At 40.5% G+C, this 25,958-nt stretch overlaps 2 protein-coding genes across 7 annotated transcripts in view; one reads left to right on the top strand and one right to left on the bottom strand.

The window, feature by feature from the left end:
• Positions 1 to 1,021: 1,021 nt before the first annotated feature.
• THG1L (tRNA-histidine guanylyltransferase 1 like) lies at positions 1,022 to 24,173 on the bottom strand. 4 transcript variants are annotated; one of them, XR_011558004.1, is made up of 7 exons: positions 18,926 to 24,173; positions 16,723 to 16,899; positions 13,716 to 13,885; positions 11,840 to 11,928; positions 9,429 to 9,536; positions 8,292 to 8,386; positions 3,752 to 3,835 (listed from the first exon to the last, which is right to left on the bottom strand). XR_011558004.1 is itself a non-coding variant. In XM_070738998.1 (6 exons), exons 1-6 carry the CDS (start codon positions 19,117 to 19,119, stop codon positions 3,680 to 3,682), a joined length of 894 nt encoding a protein of 297 aa, XP_070595099.1. In that variant the 5' UTR covers positions 19,120 to 24,173; the 3' UTR covers positions 1,022 to 3,679. The 4 variants fall into 4 exon arrangements, 3 of the variants coding, with proteins under 3 accessions (XP_070595099.1, XP_070595100.1, XP_070595101.1); XM_070738998.1 differs by lacking the exon at positions 8,292 to 8,386 and having other exon boundaries at positions 1,022 to 3,835; XM_070738999.1 differs by lacking the exons at positions 8,292 to 8,386; positions 18,926 to 24,173 and adding an exon at positions 18,633 to 18,713 and having other exon boundaries at positions 1,022 to 3,835.
• The window catches only part of SOX30 (SRY-box transcription factor 30), a 28,864-nt gene continuing 21,804 nt past the window's right edge, over positions 18,899 to 25,958 (top strand). The window contains exon 1 of one of the 3 annotated variants that reach the window (XM_070738996.1): positions 18,899 to 20,841. In XM_070738996.1, the coding sequence (XP_070595097.1) occupies positions 19,863 to 20,841 (979 nt within the window). In that variant the 5' untranslated portion in view covers positions 18,899 to 19,862. The remainder of the gene's footprint in view (positions 20,842 to 25,958) is intronic. The other 2 variants (XM_070738997.1, XM_070738995.1) reach the window with 2 other exon arrangements.

The following is a 25,958-nucleotide window of genomic DNA, read 5'->3' on the forward strand; positions in this document are numbered from 1 at the left end:
AAATGGGGGCTACTGTAAACCACGCTGTAAATAACAGCAGCTGAGCACCGGGTGCAGTGGAACCATCAAGGATAATTATCAGGCTGTGCTTTTTGGATGCGAAATAGATTCTGGCCTGCTTAGTGCTGGTAGCTTGAGGCTCGAGCGGTGATGTCTGGGCTGCGTTGCACCAAACGGTCACTAGATGGCAGGTTCCGAGATCCTTTGCTGCCATCTAAATGTACTGCTCAAAAATATAAAGGGAACACTCAACACATCCTAGATCTAAATGAATGAAATATTCTCGTTGAATACTTTGTTCTGTACAAAGTTGAATGTGCTGACAACAAATGAAATTGATTTGTTGCTTCCTAAGTGGACAGTTTGATTTCACAGAAGTTTGGTTTACTTGGAGTTTTATTGTGTTGTTTAAGTGTTCTCTTTATTTTTTTGAACAGTGTAGTTCTCCAGATGGTTTGTAGCTAAGTTGGGTGTGGGTGGATGGCGGAAATGTCAAGGTTTTTGATAATGCTGTCAAATAACTTCATGGATAGTGAGTAGTAGTTGAGCTGGACAAGGGTCTCTTTAAGTGCAGTACAGTAATTAAAATAGTCGAGTTAAATATCAAGTATTACAACATTTGTTTTTCCAATTGCTTCTCGTTTCAGGTAATTTTGTGTACAAAAGGAAAATAATTGTATGCTAATATGCCATTGATCTTGTACAAAGCATTTGCATACATGTATTAGTAAAGGCTAGTAAATACTTTTCAGAGTTAGAGCTAAACATTTATTAAATGTTATTTGTAACCGTTTAACCCATTTTAACCTACAAAGGAAGGCCATTTGCTGATTGATAAGGACTGTTTGAACTGTCCAGTAGGAACCAAAATAGTGGAGACACAAGGCCAGATTTACTTAACATAATATGATGATTCCAACCACTTTCAGAGGTTAGGTCCAAATTGTGATTCAGTCAGCTGTTAATAAGAAAGTTAGTGATTGTGTAAGAACATGAACAATAAAATAAGCAAAGAAGGATGAACTTTTCAAAATATTTATTTATTCAATTACTATAGAGACTCGTCTCAATCCAGATTCTAGAAGATAACCAACGATAAGACCATACAGTAAAGGTTTTAGCCTGGTCTGACAGAAATAGAGAAAAAACCAGCCTTGATTAGTACGCACCAAGTATGCATAGGATTACCTTGCCCACCCTGCCTCATAATTGTTTGGCTGACTATTTGAATCTGTAAGGTGACATGAGGGATGAACACAAATGTTTATTGAAAATAGGATTTTATTTTATTTAGATCTGTAAGAAGTCTATCATGTGCCTCATTTTCTGCTTATGTCTTAAATGTTGATTACTTAAAAATAGACAAATTAGTGAGCCAGGTTTATTCCATCATATGATTCTCCGTATGGCTGGTGTAACAAAATATGACACAATGCTGCTACAGAGAAGTTTCCTGAAGATGGGTGCTAGCATTAATCTGAAAGCTCAGAAGACAAAACTTCTGGTCCCAGTAACCAACACAAATTGGATCCTGCAAAATGTGACCAGGATAAACATATATCCATTGTAAGATAAAATACAGGAAATAGTATAAGGGCAGACTAGATGGACCATGAGGCCTTTTTCTGCCATCAGTCTTCTATGTTTCTATGTTTCTAAACAAATCTATCTTGTAAATCTAGCAGAGATTTGTATTAGAGAAAAGTGGTAGATTAGTAATTGGTCCCTTCAGCCAGGGATGTCAAACTCAAGGCCCGGGAACCAGATCTGGGCCACAGGGTGCTTATTTGGCCCATGGCGCAGCTCTAAAAACAGCAAAAGACCGGCCGGTAGTGTGTCTGCCAATGAAAATGGAGCTTGGGAAAACAAACACGCTCCCACAGTTCCATTTTCACTGGCAGAGGGCGGCAGGAAGCCGTCATGGCTGAAAATGGAGCTTAGGAGCCTATTTTCGCAGGCAGAGCACTCGGGCCACCACAAACGCCTCCATCACAAGCTGGCCACACCCCCTGCCCCCCCCAAGGTCAAACAACCCTGATACATCCCTCAATGAAATTGAGTTTGACACTCCTGCACTAGGCTAACATGTAGCCAGCTTGTTTTTGCTTCAATGTTATGAAAACACAGCTGCTTTTTTATTGTTGCTGCTAATAATCTGGAGCACCTTATGGAAAGCAGGAATACAAAAATCCACCTTGCATAAATACTTTGCCTATTATTCCTACTAACCTACTAAAACAATGTCATCTGCCGAGACCCAGAAGAAGAGCCTTCTCTGTGGCAGCCCCGGCCCTCTGGAATCAACTCCCCTTGGAGATTAGGACTGCCCCCACCCTCCTTGCCTTCCGTAAACTCCTGAAAACCCACCTATGTCACCAGGCATGGGGAAATTGATTCCCCTGACTGTCCTGCTTTATGTATGGTTATGATTGTATGATTGTTTTTAAATAAGGGTTTTTTATAACTGTTTGTTTTTAACAGTTAAATTTGTACACTGCATTGTTGTTGGAAGCGGCTCCGAGTCTTCGGGGAGGGGCGACATACAAATATAATAATAATAATAATAATAATAATAATAATAATAATAATAACCTCACTACAAGTATTGTGAATTGCTGACACAGATACAAGAGCACAACATTTTTGGAATGCTTATTTCTCGTTTCTTTTTACCTTTTTAATATTATCTTAATTATAGTAATGAAGTCACTTGTAACTTCAAAAAAAATGAGTACAATTTTTTCAAATGGCTTTAAGATGATGCTAAATGCCTATTCTAAATGATTTCCTTTTAGAGCAAATTTACAAAACAATTAAGAATCCCCTTTTAAAAGTTCTGTATAAAACCTAGAGAAGCTAGACCAATTTTTCACAAATCTCACATTTGGTTCCAATGCCTCTATCCTTTTTAGCTCTTGGGTAGCATGGCCTTTGAAAAGGCAGAAGAGTAACACAATTCTTTGAACTTCACATCCCAATATAAGACTTTCAGTAAGTTGGTTGCCACAATTCTCAACAGCGGGAACTGGATAGTTTCCCAGGCAGCAGCAAAATGAGAGCATGACCTACAAACACACCCTGCTGCGCTATCTCCCTTATACAATAACATTATTGCTGTTGGTTGGCCACCTGAGACCTTGTCTAATAATCCGAAAAGCAGCAAGGAGAGAGTCCAAATAATAAATGTTCGATTACAGAGGGAAATTATGTTTCCATAGCTTTCAAAAAGGCCGGAACTAATTTACACTTGAGAGAAAACTTCCTAATTACTTTCTGCTACTTGCCAGGTATTTTGTTTATCACTCATATAATCCAGAGACATTAGCAACTAGGATAATTTGTAACTTGGCTCCCTGATGATAGAATTTAATTTGAAGGAGTAGTTTAAATGTTTTCAGAGTTTTAAATGGGCAACTTAGCATCTCATGAGACCAACAGCAGTAGAGTTCTTTTGAGGGCCAGAGAAGAAATTAAAGGCATTCCTTTTCCAGTGTAAAGTTTAAGATTATTTTCATCCTACTCGTAATTTTAATAAAGTATTTATTTATGAACAATTTTTCATTCATTCATTCAAGTAAAATATTACAAAATACATGATTACATTCCCCCCCACTATGTTGTAGTCCTTATAAAATAAATTATACCCAATAGGTTCAGACTAAAATGCAGATAGGAAAGGTCACCTCTTGTCAAGCAGGATTTCAGGATTGTGTTCCCAAAATTCATTTCCAATAATATCACAATGCAAAGGTTTTAGTCTATTTCTCATCCTGGTTTGTTCAATTTCCTTTTCTTCTGTTTCTGTTTTAATTTTTGTCTTAATGATTTCATATTCCTAGGAATAAAAATACAAATGCTATATTAATAATTGAACTTTTTAAAACCTATTCAGAATTTAATTCTTTTAGAGTAGCAGGGTTTAATGTATTAAAGTGAAGCGTCACTTTTATGCATTAGACTATCAATGTAAGATGGCAGACTTCATCTTCAAAGGATCTTCATTCTAATTCATCCAGAAGAGAATGACTTTTTCAACATGTTTTTGACATGCAGTGGCTAAACTGATGCATAATGCTAAGCCAGAAATAGGCAATCTATAGGTAGCATCTCCCCCCTCCCCCAAAGAAACCCTTCTCTTGTAGTGTTCAAGGAATTGCCTCACTCCCAAAACCACACTGGCATCAAATTATTAATGACATAATTTCCAATAGAAGCGGAGAGGAAATAAAAGTGTGTTTAGACTTCAGAAAACCTTCACATGTTTTAATGAATTAATTCCTATGAAAATAAAAGAATCACATCTTGAATGTCAAGGATGCGGAATGTCGTTATGTTTTCACCTTATAGTGCCTAGCTGCAGAATGTAGGGCAGGGGGAAAATTGCTTAGCTTTCACAAAGACATAAAATAAATGTGCTTAGTTTTGGCTTGAGAGGAATGCAAAAAGCCATACCATGGCTTCATATTATAGTTTGCTTATTTGTATACTTAATTAGATCAGCAAGATCTAATTCCTATAGACAAAGTATTGATTCTTATGTAGGGTTGGGGAATCCGTGCCCCATAAGATGTTTCATAATTGAATTTCCATCTTTCACAAGAGGCCAGATAAGCTATGGCTAAAAGTACAGGTAATCTTATAATCATGATGGCTATTGGAATCAAGATTGACATGGCTAAGCAATCAATTGTAAAGCACAATGTCATGTGACAGCATCACTTAGTGAGGGCGATCCTGGCTGCTGTCATAAATATGTGGATTAACAAGCAGTGGGAGTCCCAGGTAAGGGAGGTCTGAGGTTTATGGGCGGATCTGAGAAGTCCAGCATAGGCCCCATATGAGTCGGGAAAGGGTCTGGGAGGCCCAGTGCAGGCCACACAAGTCAGAGAGGTGCCAGAGACTGACCTTTCTTGCCAGGTTCTCCATTGTTTGCTTGTTGGAAGCTAGCAAGAAAAGTCACAAATGGCAATCATATGACTACCTTCCTTGGCCATAATAATCACATGACATGGGGGTATTGCAATAGATGGAAATTTTAGGGACTGGTTGCATGACCATATTTTCATTTGCTGAACAAATGGACATAAGATGAGGACTATCTGTAATTGGAGCTGTGCATGTCATTTTCCTGAAATGGCAATTTACGGATTGTCCTTGACTTACGGCAGTTCATTTAATGACCATTCAAAGTTACAACGGAACTGAAAAAGTTGCTTATGACCATTTTCCACACTTACTTGAATCACCATGATCAAAATGTGATCAAAATTCAGATGTTTGGCAACTGACTCATATTTATGACAGTTACAGTGTCCTGCAATCATCTTTTGCCATCTTCTGATCAGCAAAGTTTGTCAGAAGATGGGAAGCCAGATTCACTTAATTACTAACTTCACTGCAGTGATTCACTTAACAACTGGGGCAAAAGGTCATAAAATGGGGAAAAATTCACTTAACTGTCTAACTTGGCAACATAAATTTTGATCGCAAGTTAAGGATGCTATCTCAAAGTTTCAAATATTTATTGATCTGATTGAAGACCAATAAATATTTGGAACTTTCTCTGTCCTCTTGCGTATGGAAGGGGAGGCAACTCCTCCAAAAGGATGCAGAAATGGAGGTCAAATCCCATGTGAACGGTTTCAGTAGCCCTTGGAAGACATTCTTCTCCACAGCAATCTCACTCGGCTTAATGACCCAGGGGTTTGGTTAACAACCACAATCACAAGTCCTGGAATTGTGGCCATTGAACAAAGCATCCACATGGTCATCTCATTTAACAATCACTTTATTTTATTTATTTATTTATTTATTATTTAGATTTGTATGCCGCCCCTCTCCGAAGACTCGGGGCGGCTCACAACAAGATATGACAAATCATAAATAATTCAGATAGCTTTAAAATATTTAAAGATTTAAAAGAACCCCATATACTAACAGACACACACACAAGCATACCATGCATAAAAATTGAACAAGCCCTGGGGAGGTGTTTCAATTCCCCCATGCCTGACGGCAAAGGTGGGTTTTAAGGAGTTTACGGAAGGCAGGAAGAGTAGGGGCAGTTCTAATCTCTGAGGGGAGTTGGTTCCAGAGGGCCGGTGCCGCCACAGGGAAGGCTCTTCCCCTGGGGCCCGCCAACCAACATTGTTTAGTTGACAGGACCCGGAGAAGGCCCACTCTGTGGGACCTAATCGGTCGCTGGGATTCGTGCGGCAGGAGGCGGTCCCGGAGATATTCTGGTCCAGTGCCATGCAGGGCTTTAAAGGTCATAACCAACACTTTGAATTGTGACCGGAAATTGATCGGCAGCCAATGCAGACTGCGGAGTGATGGTGAAACATGGGCATACCTAGGTAAGCCCATGACTGCTCTCGCAGCTGCATTCTGCACGATCTGGAGTTTCCGAACACTTTTCAAAGGTAGCCCGATGTAGAGAGCATTACAGTAGTCGAACCTCGAGGTGATGAGGGCATGAGCGACTGTGAGCAATGAGTCCCGGTCCAGATAGGGCCGCAACTGGTGCACCAGGCGAACCTGGGCAAACGCCCCCCTCGCCACAGCTGAAAGATGGTTCTCTAATGTGAGCTGTGGATCGAGGAGGACGCCCAAGTTGCAGACCCTCTCTGAGGGGGTCAATAGTTCCCCCCCCCCAGGGTAATGGACGGACAGATGGGATTGTCCTTGGGAGGCAAAACCCACAGCCACTCCGTCTTATCGGGTTGAGTTTGAGTCTGTTGGCACCCATCCAGGCCCCAACAGCCTCCAGGCACCGGCACATCACTTCCACCGCTTCGTTGACTGGACATGGGGTGGAGATGTAAAGCTGGGTATCATCAGCATATTGATGATACCTCACCCCATGTCCTTGGATGATCTCACCCAGCGGTTTCATGTAGATATTAAATAGCAGGGGGGAGAGGACCGACCCCTGAGGCACCCCACAAGGGAGAGACCTCGGAGCCGACCTCTGACCCCCCACTAACACCGACTGCGACCGGCCAGAGAGGTAGGAGGAGAACCACTGGAGAACAGTGCCTCCCACCCCCAACCCCTCCAGCCAGTGCAGAAGGATACCATGGTCGATGGTATCGAAAGCCGCTGAGAGGTCAAGGAGCACCAGGACAGAGGATAAAGCCCTGTCCCGGGCCCGCCAGAGATCATCCATCAACGCAACCAAAGCAGTTTCCGTGCTGTAACCGTGCCTGAAACCAGACTGCCGGGGACCTAGATAATCGGCTTCTTCCAAGGACCGTTGGAGCTGGAGTGCCACCACCTTCTCAACAACCTTCCCCATAAAGGGAAGGTTGGAGACTGGACGATAGTTATTAAGTACGGCTGGGTCCAGGGAAGGCTTCTTGAGGATGGGGCGCACAAGCACTTCTTTATAGAGTGTTGGAAAGACTCCCCTCCCCAAGGAAGCGTTGGTAATCTCCTGGGCCCAGCTCCGTGTCACCTCCCTGCTGGCCGAAACCAACCAGGAGGGACACGGATCCAGTAAACAGGTGGCGGAACTCACAGCTCCGATGGCCTTGTCCACTTCATCAGGTGTCACCAGATCAAACTCTTCCCAGACAGGTGGACAAGTACGTGCCCCAGTCACCTCGACTGACTTGTTGTCAGTCGACTCTGTTTTACAATTGGAGTCGAGGTCGGCCCGGATCTGAGCGACTTTATCAGCGAAAAACGTGTTAAAATCCTCGGCACTACTCTGCAAGGGCTCCCCAACTCCCCCCTGGTTAAGAAGGGAGCGGGTCACCCTAAACAGAGCGGCCGGGCGGGATTCCGCTGATGCAATCAAGGCGGCATGGTACGCGCATCTTGCCGTCTTGAGCACTTTGCTCAAAACTGAGATTCTAGTCCCAACTGTGGTTGTAAGTCAAGAACTACAATAGAACACATAAAACATTTTTTAAAAGATGAAAAATGGGAAGCATGGTGAAGTGAGGGATCTCACTTTCCCTTGCCAAAGCCCTGGGTGAACAGCTAAATAAATACAGTATGTAAATAATGGTAACTGATGCACAAAAAGTTCAAGTATAAATACAAACATCTAGAAGCACTCAAGCTTTGTTTTTTACATTGGCAATACATAGGAAGATGACTGTAAATAGTGGTCTTTCATGACCAAAAGGTGAGCTAATGAAGGAAAGCTGAAATGAGGTGGCATATTAACAGTAGAATACTTAGTGTTGAAAAGATACAAAATAGAACAATGATAACTTTTAGGAACAGTACTGAGAGCACACCCAACATCAGTTCCTGGTCTAATACAGGATGTTGGTCATTACCTTTAAACTCCGGGTCCAGGGTATCCGAGACTTAAAATCCCAATGGGACAGGCTCATCACACTCACTCCAGCAGAAGTCATATTCCAGATCCCATCTGCCAAAGAATTTCAGCTGGTAGACTCTAGGAAAAGAGCCTTTTCTTTTGTGATCCCTGCCTTCGGTAATATTCTCCCACTGAAGGCAAGATCAGTCCCCACATTCCTGGTCTTCCAGAAAAGACTGAAAACCTGGCTCTGCTAGCTGGCCTGGGGCACTGATAGGGCAAACGCGACTGACTGGATAAAGAAAAGATTTGTACCCCAGGTCACCTGTACCCTTGATTTTCAGTTTCGTTTTTAATCTTAATTTTAATAATTTCATACTGTCTTTTTAATTTTATCATTCTGTAAGCCCCCAAAGTCACTGTAAGAGTGAAATGGGTGGCATATAAATGTAATAAATAAAATCAGTATGTCACAAAATATGGACAGCATAATGGTGTGTATTAAATTGTAAATATTCAACAGAACTGTACTATACTTGATAAAGTCTGCCTCTTTTTTCAACTTTATTTCACTGAACACTAAAGTGATATTCAGTGAAATGCAATGCCTAATATTATGGCTAGATTAAATTTAATACAGTATTCTATTTTACATTTTTTTTTACAAAGGACTATATACTGTATCTGGATAGAAACTTCATAAGACAAAAACATTTCCATCTTTAATAGCAGGGTTAGTTAATATATGAGGATCCATCTTTAACTAAATTGGAATTACTATTTTTCTTCTGGTCCCCAATAGCCGTTGACTGGACATATAATGGCAGTCACTGGGATGACCATGGGAGATCTGAAGGAAGAATGCAAGACATGCGAGACAGAGAAATATGGACAATGCTGATCCATACAGTGGCCGAGGATCGGGCACAACAGAATGGCTAATGACGAAAACAATGCTCCTGGTCATCTAGTACAGGAATAATTCCTGCAGTAACTTCTTCATACAAAAGCATAACAAGCTGATGAGTCAGATGTCTCTGGTATTTCAGCACAGATGGGCTTTTTAAAAAATCACTTAATAAAGTATTTTTTGTATAATTACTTAATTAAAATATGCTTGCTGCCATTTTAAAGACAAACGAGTATGACTTACTTTCTTCCATATTAAAACAGTTCCTTTCCTATATATTTCAGGTTCTTTGTTGTAGTTAATGTTGAATTCAGAAAATAAAATCTCATTCTTGTCATTTGCAAGGGTTCCCTAAAGGAAAAAAAGAGCATTTCATATGAACCTTGGAGAACTCTAATAATTTCAAATGTAATAAATGGATGTTGCTCTTCATTTAGGAGTTCAGCATACAGTATATGTTGAACAAAAATGAACCCACCATACTCCTAAAAACAGAAAGAAAATAGGGATATAAATTTTAACTGGATATACATTTTAACTTATTATTATTATTAGCAGGCAAAAGGTAGGTGAAATAATATAATTTTCTCCCAATATGGTGGCCTACAAATGTGATTATACTATAACTCCCTGACTGCATACATATATATATAAGACTAAGATCTAACACATCAAAAGAGGTCCAGATTGAAGAAGGCAAATTTAGAATTTAAAAATTTAATATTTTTATTCTATAACAACATTTGCAAAACCAGCCATTTTAATCTATCAGTTTCTTCTGTGGACTCAACTCATGGCATAAGTGCATACACAAACATTTATTTTTAGGTTGCAAACTTTCTGCAACTGGGGGAGAATAACATTTGCCAAGCAGCAAAAAATGTAATGTGCCCCATCTTCTCCAAATAGCTATTTATACTTCCACCATCATGACATAGATTTTTTTCCCCCGATCTAGAGTTTGATATTTTCATTTACTTGTAGAGTTTGATATTTTCATTTACTTGTAACATGGCCAGAATCCTTAGTTAAACCTCTAGTAGCACACAGAGGAATCACTATATTTACCTAACTGTGATGAAACGTAGATTGGGAATTTTGGGGCTGTTGCACTCTTGAAACACTCACATAGTTTATCCCCACACAATCAAGTTATCAGATCCCCATTTCAGATCCAAACCTGATATTATGAAGAGAAAAATAGTTGTCCATGAATATGCTTGTGCATATTTTGATCTCGTTGCCAAGATTATCAATAGCAGATGGATGATTAATCCTATTCAAGTGTCTAATAGTGATGTTTTATACTAATGTTTTATTTAATTTCAATTTCTTTCACTGTTATGTATTAATATGTTGTAAGCCGCCCCGAGTCTCAGGAGAAGGGGGGCCTAGAAATCAAACAAACAAACAAGCAAACAAACAAACCTGGCTACATCCCCCTAACTTCTGCACATGGGAAATGAACTTTAGGAAACTAAAGCTGATCATTAATCAAACCTTCTTAAACGACAGAACTAAAATTGAGCAATGAAAAAAAATGTAGTCCATACTACATTTTTTATAACACTTCAAGGTCTTAAAAATTAGAAAACTCGGAAGAAAAGGAATCCAATTACAGCTTACAAACACCATTGTTTTTCTAGAGGAATTTAATTTTAATTTATTAGATTTGTATGCCGCCCCTCTCCGTAGACTTGGGGCGGCTCACAGCAATAATAAGAACAATATACGGTAACAAATCTAATAATTAAAAAACTAAAAAAAACCCTTATTTAAAAATAAAACATACACACAAACATACCATGCATAAAATATATAGGTCAGGGGAGATGTCTCAATTCCCCCATGCCTGACGGCAGAGGTGGGTCTTAAGAAGTTTACGAAAGGCAAGGAGGCAATAATTGAGCTTTGTGTCATCATTGTTCTCCTGCAATTCTATTTTTAAAATTTGTTTCCTACCTTTATTTTACAAATAACCCAAGGCAGAAAACATATCCAATACACCTTCCTCATCCTACTTTCTTCGCAACAAATCTGTGAAGTGAGCTGGGCTGAGAGGGAATGATTAGCCTAAAGTCATCCAGCTGACATTCCAAGGCAGGACTTGAACTCATGGTTTTCCACTTTCTAGACTGGCCCCTTAACCATTAAGCCAAGTAATAATTTAGCGAAAAAAATCCCAAGGAAGATGATCACCTGGCAAAAAATTACTATTTTCTAAGTCCTGTCAACTAGCATTAGCCAAATTAAAAAGAGAAGGTTTCAGTGTTTTTCTTTTAATTAATTTAATTTAATGTTAATTTATATTGCTAATCCATGTATGATATGCCATATACTAAATAAATAAAGTCTCTCTTTATTTAATGTTTTATCTGAAGTTGATCAATTGCTATATGTACTTACATCCTTTCTAAATAAGTCAGTTCTTTGTCGTTTATAACCTTCCTACCAGAAACTAAACCCAAACCATACAAACAAGCATTCCAGCAAAAACAGCAAATGTAAAATAAAACTTGGAATACAACACAAATGCACATATAAATCTGTTCCAATATTAAAAATATTTTGAACATTATATATGCTTCTGGAAATAACACAAGCTAGGTACAATGTGCTCTTTAGGCTAAAAAAAATGGAATAATGTTTCAAACCTTAAGTCTCTCTTGGGCTTGTACTGGTGTCAGGCCACTTTTCTGCACAAGAGTCCAATATACCGTATTATAAAGGTTATTAATATGACCTATAATGATACCAAGTGAAAAAATCATCACGAGAGAAGACAGCAATATTTGGTATAAAATTGATTTCACAACTGGTTATAATTATTACTACAACTATTACTGGTATTCTCTGAAAACACAACCCACCCCAATAAGCCCAACCCTAATTTTTGAGATGTGTGCCTAATATTACCCCTACCCCGAAAATTAGCCTGGGGAGATGGGCGTGGCCCAGGACGTGTGGTGGCATGGGGACAGGGCAACTGTTCCACTGCAGCCGCAGCCCACTGGCCCCTTGGGGCAGCGGAAATACTGCTTTTGCCCTTCTCTTTCTGGTGCAGTGCTTCTGTTTGTTGGACTGCTTCCCCGAAGTGGCAGCTTTGCTTTTTCCCTCTTTTGGGGAGGCTCGCGGGAGGCTTTTTGGTGAATGGGAGGAAAATGGGGGGGGGGGGGGATTTCCTGCCTGTCATCCATTCTTCAAGCTCAGCACAGCCTGAGGGAAGGAGAACGGGAAGGAAAAGCCCCCTCCCTATTTTCCTCCCCTTTGCCAAAAAATCTCCATTCCAAACACTGAAGGTTCAGAATGAAGGTGACAGCGCATTAATGGTGCATTCAGTTCACCAGGTTTGGCCTGCTGCATCTCAAAAAAAGTAAGACTGCCTCGAAAATAGGCCCATGCTTATTTACAAGTCTAAAAGAAAATAAGACTCGGCCTTATTTCTGAGAAACATGGTATGTAGCCTAATACAATAACATCATAATTCCTTAAAATGTATTTTTGTAATAAATTCCTACATTGTGCAGAAGTTTGTTGACTGTTGTTTTTTTTACTTCAATTTATTTAGCAAGCCATCTAGTAAGGATTCAATAACTAGAAATTTTGGGAGAAGGCATCTCATCAATTGCTAGATGCAATGGAAAGAAATAGAAGACATCACTGATAAATTTAATGTCCAGCAATATGAATACCTTTGTACTTGTTGACCTGAATAATGAGGACCTGAATCCTATTTTATACAGTAAATGATAAATAGGGCGGCTGCATTTTTGTTGTGGAAAATATGACCTCTACAGATATTGATTGCCTCACCATGTGGAATATTCCATTCCACCATGTGGAATATTCCAGACTCCCATTCTCTTTAATTCTTTCTTTTCTTTCTTTCTAAGTCAGAATACAATTTTGAGAAAATACATAAGTACTATAAGAAAGATGCACCCCTCCTTCCTACTTTCCTTCTCTAAAGTTGTGATAACTCAAGTGAATAAAGTCAGGCACCGCCTCTCCTGCAGCCCCTTCGCTGACAGCTGGGACGAAAGCACTCTCAGCTAAGGGACTGCGAGAGGGGCGGGGGGGGGCATTCTCAAAGCACTCAGAGCGGCTAGCGGCTGAATGAGGAGGACGAGAAGCCGTACCCGCCAGCGCTGCCGCAGGAGGACCCGCGCTCCAAGAAAGCCGGTGAGAGGGGCAGATCGGGCAGGCGGGGGGTAGCAGCGAGGGGGCCGGAGGCACTGGGGGGGCAGGGGCGGCCGACATTCAAAACCATCTTCGCCGACCACCATGCTTTCGTCGCTCCACGCCCCCAACTTCGAGCCCGGCTCCTTGCGCGGCCTTGGAAAAAGGTACGCAGGGGTAGTTTTTGGCTGTCCATAGCCAAAAATGGTGGTTTTACTTCCGCACCGCTACTTCGCGGAAATTTAACTTTCGCGGGCGGCTTGGGAACGCAACCCCCGCGAAAATCAAGGGATCACTGTATTCTTAAAAATTGTCATTCCATAACCTCCATCTCACTCCTGCAATACTTACAATCAGCTTGTCGCCAACTGAGATAATCTTTTAGATTTTGGTCATTGGGATACAACACAACACGTCCATCAAATCCTGGTGGATACAAAAGAGGCTTGTCCTTAAAATAATTCTTCCAATAGAAAACATAGCTGGATGCAAACTTGGTGGCCACCAGAGTCATTAATTTACTTGTGAGAAAAAAGAGAAAACATAAATTTTTAATATAACCAACACAAGAGTTAACTAGCCTATATCAATACAAGAATGCATGCCTTGTTCATGATTTTAGGAATTCTTTCCAAAAATGTATAGCTTATTTGTAACTTATATTTATAACTTATTCTCATAGTTTATGAATCCAAAATGTTGACAGCATAATTCCAAAACATGTAAGATTTCTCCAGAAAAAGAGTAATGACTAGCTCTAGTAATCCCAAAGTACTATATGCTAAGTATAAAGTCCAGATTCAACATTTTTAATTTTGTAATGTATATATTTTATGTTTTTATATATTTTTATTGATTTTTAAAATATAAACACACACATGAAACATGTATACATAAAACATGTACAGTGATCCCCCGAGTTTCGCGATCCCGATCATTGCGAAAGGCTATATCGCGATTTTTCCACCCGATGACGTCACTCCCTTCCTTTCTCATCTTTCTTTCTCTCTCTCTTTCTCTATCTTGCTTCTTCCTCTCTCACACTCTCTTCCTCCCTCTCTCATCTCTTTCTTTCCTTCTCTCTCTTTCTCTATCTCTCCCCCTCTTGCTCTCGAGCGGCAAGCGAGCAGGCGGGCAGGCGAACGGGCAAGCGGCAAGCGAGCAGGCGGGCGGGCGAACGGGCAAGCGGCAAGCGAGCGGCCGGGCAAGCGGGTGACGGGCAAGCGGCAAGCGATCTTGGGGTTTCCCCTTTGCCTGGGCGGCGGGAAGACCGGGGAAGGTTCCTTCGGCCGCCCAACAGTTGATCTGCTCCGCAGCGCGGCAGCAGCGAGGAGCCGAAGATGGGGTTTCCCCGTTGCCTGGGCAACGGGGAAACCCCATCTTCGGCTCCTCGCTGCTGCCGCGCTGCGGAGCAGATCAACTGTTGGGCGGCCGAAGGAACCTTCCCCGGTCTTCCTCGCCGCCCACACGCAAACTCCACCATCTGCGCATGTGCGGCCATGGAAAAAGGGGCGCGCATGCGCAGATGGTGTTTTTACTTCCGCACCACTACATCCCGAAATATCGATTATTGCGAGGGGTCTTGGAACGGAACCCTCGCGATAATCGGGGGATCACTGTATATATTTTATATATATGTATACATAAAATATGTATATATTTTATGTTAGGCAAAATTGACTGTTAGTATCTATGATTCTATGATACCGCAATTCTTATTTATGAATTGAATAGAAAGTATATTTTAAAATGATTTAGTATATTGTATTAAACCGAATTAATACATTTCTGCATTTTAGTATAAATGAATTGAACAATTTGTTGTCATATGTAAAGTGCTTCAGAAATAATGTTTGGTATATCACAAGGTTTAACTTAAGTAACTGAAAGTAACACAGCAGTTCATATTGCTGTAATAATACTAATACTAATACTAATAATAATAATAATAATAATAATTTATTAGATTTGTATGCCGCCCCTCTCCGAAGACTCGGGGTGGCTCACAACAACAATAACAATGTTACAATGGAAACAAGTCTCCGAGTCTACGGAGTGGGGAAGCATACAAATTTAATAAATAAAAAAATAAATTTAAGAAATAAATAAATAAACAAACAAATCTAATATTAAAAAACATCTAAAAACCCCATCATTTAAAAGCCATGCAACACACGCATACCATACATAAAATATAAAAGCCTGTGGGAGGTATCTCAGTTCCCCCATGCCTGGCGATACAGGTGGGTCTTAAGACAAGGAGGATGGGGGCAGTTCTGATCTCTGGGGGAAGTTGATTCCAGAGGGCCGGGGCCGCACTAGAGAAGGCTCTTCCCCTGGGGCCCGCCAAACAACATTGTTTAGTCGACGGGACCCGAAGAAGGCCAACTCTGGGACCTTATTGGCTGCTGGGATTCGTGCAGTAGAATGCGGTTCCGGAGGTTTGGTCTGATGCCATGTAGGGCTTTAAAGGTCATTACCAACACTTTGAATTGCGACTGGAAACTGATCGGCAGCCAGTGCAAGCCACGGAGTGTTGGAGAAACGTGGGCGAATCTGGGAAGCCCCACGATAGCTCTTGCAGCCGCATTCTGCACGATCTGAAGTTTCCGAACACTTTTCAAAGGTCGCCCCAAATAGAGAGCATTGCAGTAGTCGAACCTCGAGGTGATGAGGGCATGAGTGACTTTGAGCAATGACTCCCTGTCCAAATAGGGCCGCAACTGGTGCACCAGGCGAACCTGGGCAAACACCCTCCTCGCCACAGCCAAAGATGATGTTCCAATGTTAGCTGTGGATCGAGGAGAACGCCCAAGTTGCGAACCCTCTCTGAGGGGGTCAATAATTCCCCCCCCCCCAGGTAATGGACGGACAGATGGAATTGTCCTTGGGAGGCAAAACCCACAGCCACTCCGCCTTGACAGGGTTGAGCCTTCATGTGTTAAGTAAACTATAATCCAATATTACACAATCTCTGTGCAATTGAAAGACTAGTGCTAAACAATTCTGTATCTTATTAAACAAGAATATGGAACGAACAAGTATAGTATGAGTCCATCATCTATTTTTGGAAGATTTAGTGAAATATGTGAATGAAATTTAAAAAAACCTTGCCAGGAACATTTAAAACATTTAATGGCCACTTAGCCATCAATACAAATGCAAATATGTCTCTGTATGTTTGTGTATGTGTCCCTTTCTCACTACAGTATATGTTTTGATGTTTCTAAGAATGGAGATATATGGTAAAGCTGCTAGTGTCATAAAATCAAAAGTAATCAATTGTTTATATTAAAGCATATTTTGGAAAGGGTGTCTTAACATATATTGGAAGGGGGAAAACTGTAAAAGTAACTACCTTGCCCTTCTCTTAAACAAGTTGGTTTTCTTTTTGAAAACAAAGCTGTATTCATCACTTTGTCCATAGGCAAGGACAATTTCCTCCATCTCTTCCATCACTGCTTGGGCACACTTGTTCATCAAATTAAGGGCACAATCATCATTAGGTTTCCTAAAATCATGCTGCTCAGCAAAGCTTCAAAATGAAAAACATATAATTAAAACACTTGATTTGTCATATCAGTTTAAATTATTCTCGTGTTACAGATACTGAAGTTTTGGTAGGGGCTATGATAGGGGCTTTGCCCACTTAGTTGCAGCCATACCTGGAGCAATAGAGCTTAGTAACAATCTTTGCAGAGTACTTTACATCAGGCTGCTATTGAAAGTATCCTGAAGTTGGGGGAAAATGTAATAACCTACTTGCTGGAAAATGAAAATCAAAACAGCCATGTAACGCACTGTGGGCCCTGCATTGGTTGCCCATAGGTTTCTGAGTGCAATTCATAGTGCTGGGTTTCACTTATAAAGCCCTATATGCTTTGGCTTTTAGTATCTTTCCATCTAAAATTAACACATTTGGTGCATGCTTTCTGACATATCTATCAACTGTCTGTCATTCTTAAGAAGTTAAAAGAGCAGGTGCTTGAAGACAATATTTTTCAAACGAAGCCTTTATATTATTATAAGCACACCTCATCTTAATCATAACAACATCCAACTTAATGACTTCCTTGCAAACTAGTAAAATCTGAGCTTTTCCAGAGAACATTTGGAGCATGATGCATGTCATCTGTACAAATGCAATATATTGTTTTATTCTTTTAAAATAAACCATTGACAGTTCTATCAAATTAATGCAGAATAAGAATGATCAATTATCAAATTACTGCAGAATAGGTTGCCACCCATCTAATTTTATATTATCTATTTTATTGTCATTATAAAGTGTTAGAAGTTAGTCATTAAAAAAGCCAAACCAATGCCATTTTAGAAAAGTAGTAATTTGCCAATAAAAAAAATACCAATTAGAAACTGCGAAATTATTAGGAAAGTAAAACTTTAGAATTCTAAAACTAGACATCCAGATTACCCCTGAATATAAAATAGCTTTGTGCTCCTTGCAAGAGGTGAACTGCATTCAATGATTTCACCTTGGATGCTGATATTCTTTTGAAGTCTGAATAATGGCATCTAATGTTTTAAGGTGAGCAAGGAATAGTTACAGGGAAAGGATTCTTCCCAAAATTACAAATGTAATTAAAAAGAATATTTGTTAATATTTGACTCATGCTTCTTTGTCCATTAAAACCCGTTAGCCAGTAGTTGGTTGCTACCAGTAGAGGATGGCGTACCAATATTGGATGGTGCGCTGTGTGCAGTGAAGGGCTACCAAAATTTTTATTACCATATTATGGGCGTGGCTTATGCAGGACGCACTGCATTTTCTTTCAACATCTTTCAGTGCAAATTGGGTGCTCTGTGGGGGAGCCCCATTTTCTCTACCCCACTGCGTTCCCCCCGTCCAGGTAATAGCCCACCCCTGGCTGTGTGGGCAGCTTTAGTTCTCTTGCATGTGTGTACATGTGTCCCAGTGTACTTTTGCTTCACACGCATGCACAGAAGTAAAATCTTGCAGGGAGATGCGCACATGAGATTTCAGCCATTTTTTGCTTTGATGCATGCACTGAAGAAAGAAAAATCACCAAAGTCTTATGTGTGCTCGCATCCTCTCATGGGATTTTTCCTGTGCATGCACAGAAGCAAAAATACTCTGGGGTGCGAATTCACGCACGCAAGGGAATGGAAGCTGCATGCGCAGCATACTGGTAGCTGTGGTAATGACAATCCGCTCAAAAAGATCAATTTTGATATTAAATATACATGCATACATGCACAGTACCCCTAAATTTGGAGCATTCACCAAACCTTGCAACTTTCAAATGTGTGAACTTCAATTCCCAGAATCCCCAGCAATGCCCGTATGATCTGATGAATTCTGGGAAGAAAAGTCCAATATCTGGTAGCTGCCAACTGCTAGGAAACGGTGTCCCAAAATGAAGTCGGGGAAGCCAAAAGGCCACCTCAGAGAGAAACAGGTTTCACTTTTAACTGGCGCCAATCCCGGCGCTGACCCTCGCTCCTATTGGTCGGGCGGTTGCCGGGCAACCCAGCCTGTTAACTCCACACGCTGCTGCCAATGGTTGAATGCGTGTCTTTACCGGTGGAAGCAGCGTCCGTCCAATCGTACCACGATCCAGCAGTTGGGCAAACATTTATCCTCCGCTTCGAAATTACGGACGTATTCGAACTTGCTCTTCGCCATGGCGGCTCGGACGTAACAACGAAACCTCGATCTAAGGCCCAAAGCGATGGCAGCACCGAGGGCGCCGCCAAAGCGAGGCCGCGGCAGCATTGCCGGAAGGAGTGCTGGGCGACACCGGAAGAGACGGGACTCTAACGCTGCCTCTCTAGGATATGCCGTAAGATCGGCCGGAATCAACTACCGGCCCCTCTGCCTCTTCCAAGCTTACGTAGGTGCGTCCGAGTAAGTGCAGAAAGAAACTGAGGCTGAGACCCGTCGTCTCGGACCGCAAGTCCGCTCATCTGCCCCACCCCGTCCCCATCCCCCACCATGTGCGTGAACTTGTGGTTTGCTCAGTAGGATGAGGAGAAAAGAGCGTATTTTTTTTTTAAAAAAGGCGCAAACCACCTATCGTTCGGTGGTGGCTAACTGAGGCGAGGCCCAAACTTCGTCCTTCCAGCAAAAAAAAAAGGGGGGCGCCAACCGACGTAGGGTCACTGCACCTGTTCCCCCCCACCTCGGTATCCAAGGGCGACCCCATTGTTACGTGGCGCCCAGGGTAGCCATGGCAACCTCCAGGCAACAGTCCCAGGGAGGGAAAAGTGAGGAGGCACGTGGAGCCCTCCACAAATTGCCATTTCTGGCCGACGTGCGGCGGCGGCAGCGCGCGAGGGCCCTCGCGAGCCCAGAGAGGGCGGGGGTCGAGAGCGCGGCGCGTGCATCTTGGAATTGGTGGCGGGAGGGGGAGCGGAGAACGTTTGCAAGCCAACCGCAGCAAACAAACGGGCGGTAACAGAGGACCGGGCTGAGCTCACAATCCCGTAACAATCCTACTACCAAGGGCGGGCTGCGGCATGGAGAAAGGGGCGCAGGAGGAAGCCCCAAGAGAGCAGCACCGGCTCCTGCATTCCACGGCTTGGCAGAGCACTGCCTGCATGGACCATCTTCTCCTGCACCCTCTGCCAGGACAGGGGGGTAGGGACCCGCACCTTCTGCTGTTCCCTCCCAAACAGGCTCCCCAGCACCATCTCCTGCACCCCCTCTCTCCCAAACAAAGCGTTTTGCACAAGGAACAGAAACTCCCACAGCCTGGGGAAGGGGGGACCTTTAAAGAGCAACAGCATGTTTTGGAAGAGCAGATTTGTCTTGGCAGGCAGCTTTCCCAGCCTGTCCTCGGGACAGAAACTGGAGCCTGTGAAAAGCAGGAAGAGGAGGAAGAAAACGGGCACCAGAAAGGGTTACAAGTGAAAGCGGAGGAGCGCGAGCCGGAGAACCCATTGCTCTTTATGGGAAGTAGCAGCAAGAAAAAAAGGCGAGAGCCTAAAACGCTTACAAACCGTCTGGGTGGCAAAGATGAAAGTAGCGGTGTGAAAATTGTAGGGGAAGCCAAACTGGGGAAAGTTGAAGAGGTGGAGGAAATCAAGGAGGAGGCCAAGTTGAAAGAAAATTGTGATGCCAAAGTCTTGGGGTCTGCAAAAGAAGGGACCATCAAAACTGAACTGGTAGAGCCTCCTGAGGAGGATTGCAAAGAGAGGGAAGAAGTGGCATCCAAGCCTCCACCATCTGCCAGTGGTCCCGCTCACATTAGCCAGGATGTTAGTTTGTCTCAACCTATGGGAACACAGCATTCTCAAGAACTGAAGATTCCTGTTACGCTCCATCCAGTCCCTCCGGGGGCTAGGATCCAGTTTCAGGGACCTCCTCCATCTGAGCTTATAAGAGTGACTAAAGTGCCAGTGACACAAGTGCCCCTTAAAATGCAGTCCTTGCTGGAGCCTTCAGTCAAAATTGAAACTAAAGATGTTCCTCTCACAGTGCTACCCTCAGATGCAGGTATTAGAAATTAGTCAGAATTTATCATATTAACCATAATCCGTTTTACATAAACACTGGATTGAGCAATAAGAGTTCCGCTATTATTTCAAGGTATAAGTGCACCCCACCCCACAAACTTTCAGTCAGCAATTCATATACAATAGTGCATATTCCAGTTAATGAAACATAAGTACACATGGATTATACTTCTCAAATCGTTTTATAGTTTGGTGTAGTGTTTAAAGTGCTGGAGACCTGAGTTCTAGTCCCACTATAGGTATAAAAGCTAACTGAGAGGACTTGGCCCAGTCATTCTCTCTCAGATCAATCCCACTTATAGAGCTGTAAGGAAAATTGAGCAAGGAAGGAGTGTTATGTATATTTGCTGTCTTAAGTTATTTATCAAAATAATACAGGTGGGATAAAATCTCTTTTTGACAGAGACAAAGAATACTAAAACAGTTTAAATGTAATAGGCCTATGTGAGGCTTCAAATTTGATTTCAAAAGATGCAGCTGCTTTACAGAGCTGAAGACCAGTGCTGTATTTGTGCACAGGCCTAAAATCTAACACCAATTTTAGGATATAATTTCACAGAGTAAAACCATTATTACTAATTCATAAAATCCTGTTACAATAAAAGTGTTAGGCATTTAAGTGTCAAATTTGTATAGCTACCCATATCACAAATGTGACTAGGCAGTGTACAATAAAATCAGAATGATAAAAACATATCTGAAATAACAAAAACAATAAACCAGGGATCTCCAACTCCCTGGCTGTGGCTCACTACCAGGCCACAGCCTGTTTGAAAGAGTAATCCTATTTAGAATGCACTATAGTAGTCTGTCAGTGGGAGAGATGAGCAGACCACAGATAATTGTGATCAAGGAGGTGGTACAGTTAGGAATAAAAAATTCAGCCATTTGCTATCTGTTTAGCAAGAGCTAGAATAAGCGAACAGTCCTCCATTTTATTCTCACAATCCCATAAAACAAATTAGGTTGAACAAGAAGCAGGTAATGGGTCACTTATTAAATATCATAGCTGAATATGAATGAGAAGGTTCATTCTGTTAAAAGTCCCACATTCTAGCATCTGTATAAATCTTAGTTTGGTATCAAAAGGCAGATTCCACTAAGATTTTTTAAAAATACATTTCTCTGTCAACTGAATTTGGCTGGATTGCTAATAAAATGCCTTCCCAATGATACATACTGTATTTTTCAGGGTATAATACACACTTTAGTTTGGGGGGAGGAAAAGGGGGGGGAACCTGCCTCTGCCTACCAGCAAACACTTTTTACTGTGTATTTCTGTGCATGTGTATCTGACCCATGTAGTAAAAAATTGGAGAAACGTACATTATGGCAGTATATTGATGCCAGAAAGTTTTCTTCAATGTAGTTACACAAACTCCTTCCAATTATTTAAATCGATCTACTCCAAACAAGTCTAAGTCAAGGTTTAACTCAGCTGCCTTATTTTATTATACTAAACAGGACACTTACATTTTAGAGTATACTTGTACAGATGCTGTTAAAATTGATATGGCTTTCCTGAAGCATACATTATTCTCTGCTATTTAAAAGAAGTAACACTGGGCCTCTTCAGATCAAGCATTTATTTTAAAAAGCTTCTTCATTTTGTTAAGTTGTTTAGAAAAATAATAAAGCAGTCTTTAAAAAATAAGGCTAATAATTTGAACATTCTATAAGACATTTATAATTATTGACTTACCTCCTTGCATCCACTTTCAGCAACTGATTGGCACAAGAAAATAAAATTCTGCCTCTGTCTCTCCCAGCCAGCAATTTGCCTCCTTGCAAGTTTAGTTTTAGTTTCACTTTCATTTTAGCACTTCTGCCTGCTAAACCACTTGCTTGTGCTAATCAGGCTCTGCGCTGGTTGCTACAAAGAGGTAAATCACTGGGAGGCAGAGGCCAAAGGGTGGGGTCAGTGGTGGGTGGGGCTACATTTGGTGTATAAGACGTACCCAAGTTTTCACCCTCTGGGGGTAAAAAAGTGCCTCTTATACTCTGAAAAATAAGGTGGATGGAATCCTCAATTATTTAATATGATTGTGGAAAGAGTAATTAAGTTAAAATCAATCTTCTGAATTATATTTTATGGTCAATGAGAAAAAAAACCTTCCCTGACCTCAACTTTATGTTTTCTTTTGCGGGGATATGCGGTGTTTATCATTGATTAAAGTGAGCCAGAAATATTCTGTCTGCCACCACTAAAGCCATTTATTTGTTCTGTATACAATATATACAGTATACTCTGTGTGTGCGTATGTGCAAGTGTATACACACACACATTTATTTTAATTTTTTAATTAGACTTCTATGCAGCCCTTCTCGAAGCGACACAGGGCGGTGAACAATATTATAAATGCATTATAAATATTATAAAGACATGTTGATAGGATTTGAATAAATAAAGTTTAGAATTTCACAACAGCCATATGTTGATTATATGAGTTATATAAGAGGATTTTTTTAAAAACTCTGTCCATTCCATAAGTGGATTACAGTATAATACGAGCAAGAGAAATCAGTATAGAGCTACATGAAGACAAATGGACACTTTCCTATTGAATTATGAAACAAAGAGGAAAAGTATCTCCTGTTTGTAATATTATGAGGCAATATTCTCCTAATAGTAATCTTGAGTGCAGGCATTTACTGTATTTCCATTCTTACCATATGGCTGATCATAAAAAAGGAGCACATTTACCCGAAACTGTAAAAAAAAACCTGGCTGCCATTGAAAGTGATCCTGGATCTTTTTTAGACTCCAACTCCACAAGTGTAATCATCTTATTATCAAGTACATAAACCTCCTCTTGAAACTATTTTTTTAATTTATAAAATTGCTCTATTTGGGGAAGACATATTTATAAAAAGCATTTTTTATCTCAGTGGTGAAGTATATGTGATTTTATATGCTAACGATCCATTTCTGGCAATTTTTTATGTAAAAGTCTGCTACCTAAATTTCTGAAGTACTATGCTGTTCAGTATAGCTGGATAATATTAGACAAAAAATGGGTCAGTATAAAGCAACTTTATGTTTTACTATTAAAATGGAAGAAATGTGATTGAAAGTTTTATTAATTTTTCTTTCAATGTATTTTAATATGGAAGGTGTTGTATAAATGAACTTCATTGTACTGATTTTGTTTTGCTGTAAACTGGATATTAGATACTTGTTCCACTATAAACCTATAAAAATAATTTCAAGTATGCTGAGAATAAGTGGATTAATGGGCATGGGTCTTGAAAAGGACATTATGTATTCTGTATGATTGTAAAATTATTCTCTTCGTTTAATATTTAAGTATGGCCAAAGATATTGGTGTTATGGCCAGTCATTGAAAAGTCACCGATATGATGCAATTCTGAAAAAATAAATCTACTGGATGGATTAGATGCAGATCTGGTTTCCAGATAGAAGGTTTCTTATTTTTGTGTAAATTTGTGATAATTGAAATATGATCTAAAAGCCTAAAACAGTTTAGAAACAATGTCATGTTGTTATCACAAAATTAGAAAAGATGTAGAACACAATTTCTGAACTATAGCATAAAAGGGTTGGACTTTTCAACTAAAGAAAAAATTGAAATTGTTTAAATTGATATTATTCAGTAAAATTTCATACTATGGATAAATGGATAAAAAGATGCTAAATTGGATTTGTTACATTTGTAGCATTCTATCTGTTCTCCCAGAAGCTATAAGGTTTTTTCTCTCAAAAAACTCTGATGTGATTTTTAGCTAAGAGATCCTACTTGTTTATTGAGGAATTGCAAACATTTCAATTCAGGTGTCTCTTAGTGTAGTATAACACGTATCTTGCAAGAAGCTTTCCAAGTGATTGGCAGTTGCATTTAAGAAGATAAAAGGCACTGCTTTACCTACCCTAGTACCTATTGGAAATTTGGAATTTGTTTTCATGAGATACAATGTTGCTGGCCTGTTTAGAAGGGAACTGGTAGATTCCAAGATTCTAAATTTAGTGACACTAAATTTGATTTTACATGTGATACTAAAATTGATTTCAAGCAGTTAGTTGCTAAATAGAGAAGAAGGACTAAAAAACAAGGCCCTGAGCAATTGAGAAGAAATGTTTGTTAAGATGCTCAGTTAAGAAGCCTCTGACCAGAATGCTATTCATCTGGTAATAACCTGTTTATTTGGAAATGTATCCCACTGATTTCAATGGAACTTGCTCCCAGAAAGAAGCCTGATCCATAATACGATTAGTTTTGGTATTGATTTAGCTTATATATTTCATCCTATTTATATGGCTGATATCTGGCAGTTAGCATAGCTTAAAACACCAATGCAATAACTAGCTCATTAGCAAAAAAAAAATAGAGTAAAAAGCATAAAATGGCAACCAAGAGCAGATCATGCTGTGATAGATTAATAAGACCATACAAGCCTAATTATTCTGATCTCCATGCCTGGGAAAACAGCCAGGTTTTAAAAGCTTTCCACAATGGCAAAAAGAATCAGAATACAAAATATAAACTTGCAGGAAATGAACTTGTAGATGACCATCACTCTGTCAAAGACCTTGGAGTACTCATATCCAATGACCTAAGTGCTAGAGCCCAGTGTAACAACATTGCCAAAAAAGCATTAAGAGTTGTTAATCTAATCTTACATATCTTCTTCTCTGGCAATATTACACTGCTAACCAGAGCTTATAAAACATTTGTTAGACCAATTCTGGAATACAGCTTACCTGTCTGGAACCTGCATTGCATATCAGACATTAATATAATGGAAAGAGTCCTGAAATTTTTCACAAGGTCCTTCACTCCTCACTCACAACAAAATGCCTTATTCCACCAGACTTGAAATAATGGGATTAGACAATTTACAACTACATCGCCTCCAATCTGATCTAAATGTGGTTCATAAAATCATATACCAAAACATCCTTCCTGTTAATGACCACTTCACCTTCAACCTCAGCAATACATGAGCACATATAGATTCAAACTAAATATAAATCGTTCCAAACTCAACTGCAGAAAATACAACTTCAGCAATAGAGTGATCAATGCCTGAAATGCACTACCTGACTCCGTGGTTTTTTCCCCAACCCCAAAAAATTTT

The sequence above is a fragment of the Erythrolamprus reginae genome, chromosome 2 (genome assembly GCF_031021105.1).
Source record: "Erythrolamprus reginae isolate rEryReg1 chromosome 2, rEryReg1.hap1, whole genome shotgun sequence".
NCBI classification, from domain to species: Eukaryota; Metazoa; Chordata; class Lepidosauria; order Squamata; family Dipsadidae; genus Erythrolamprus; species Erythrolamprus reginae.

What these genes read in the sequence shown, in the direction of transcription:
- THG1L (XM_070738998.1), bottom strand. Translation starts at nt 19,119, where the DNA reads ATGCTGCCGCGGCCTCGCTTTGGCGGCGCCCTCGGTGCTGCCATCGCT. An exon ending in GACGGACGCTGCTTCCACCG is followed by an intron (nt 16,900 to 18,925) that starts GTAAAGACACGC and finishes TTCATTTTGAAG; the next exon opens with CTTTGCTGAGCAGCATGATT. An exon ending in CAGTTGGCGACAAGCTGATT is followed by an intron (nt 11,929 to 13,715) that starts GTAAGTATTGCA and finishes GTATCATTATAG; the next exon opens with GTCATATTAATAACCTTTAT.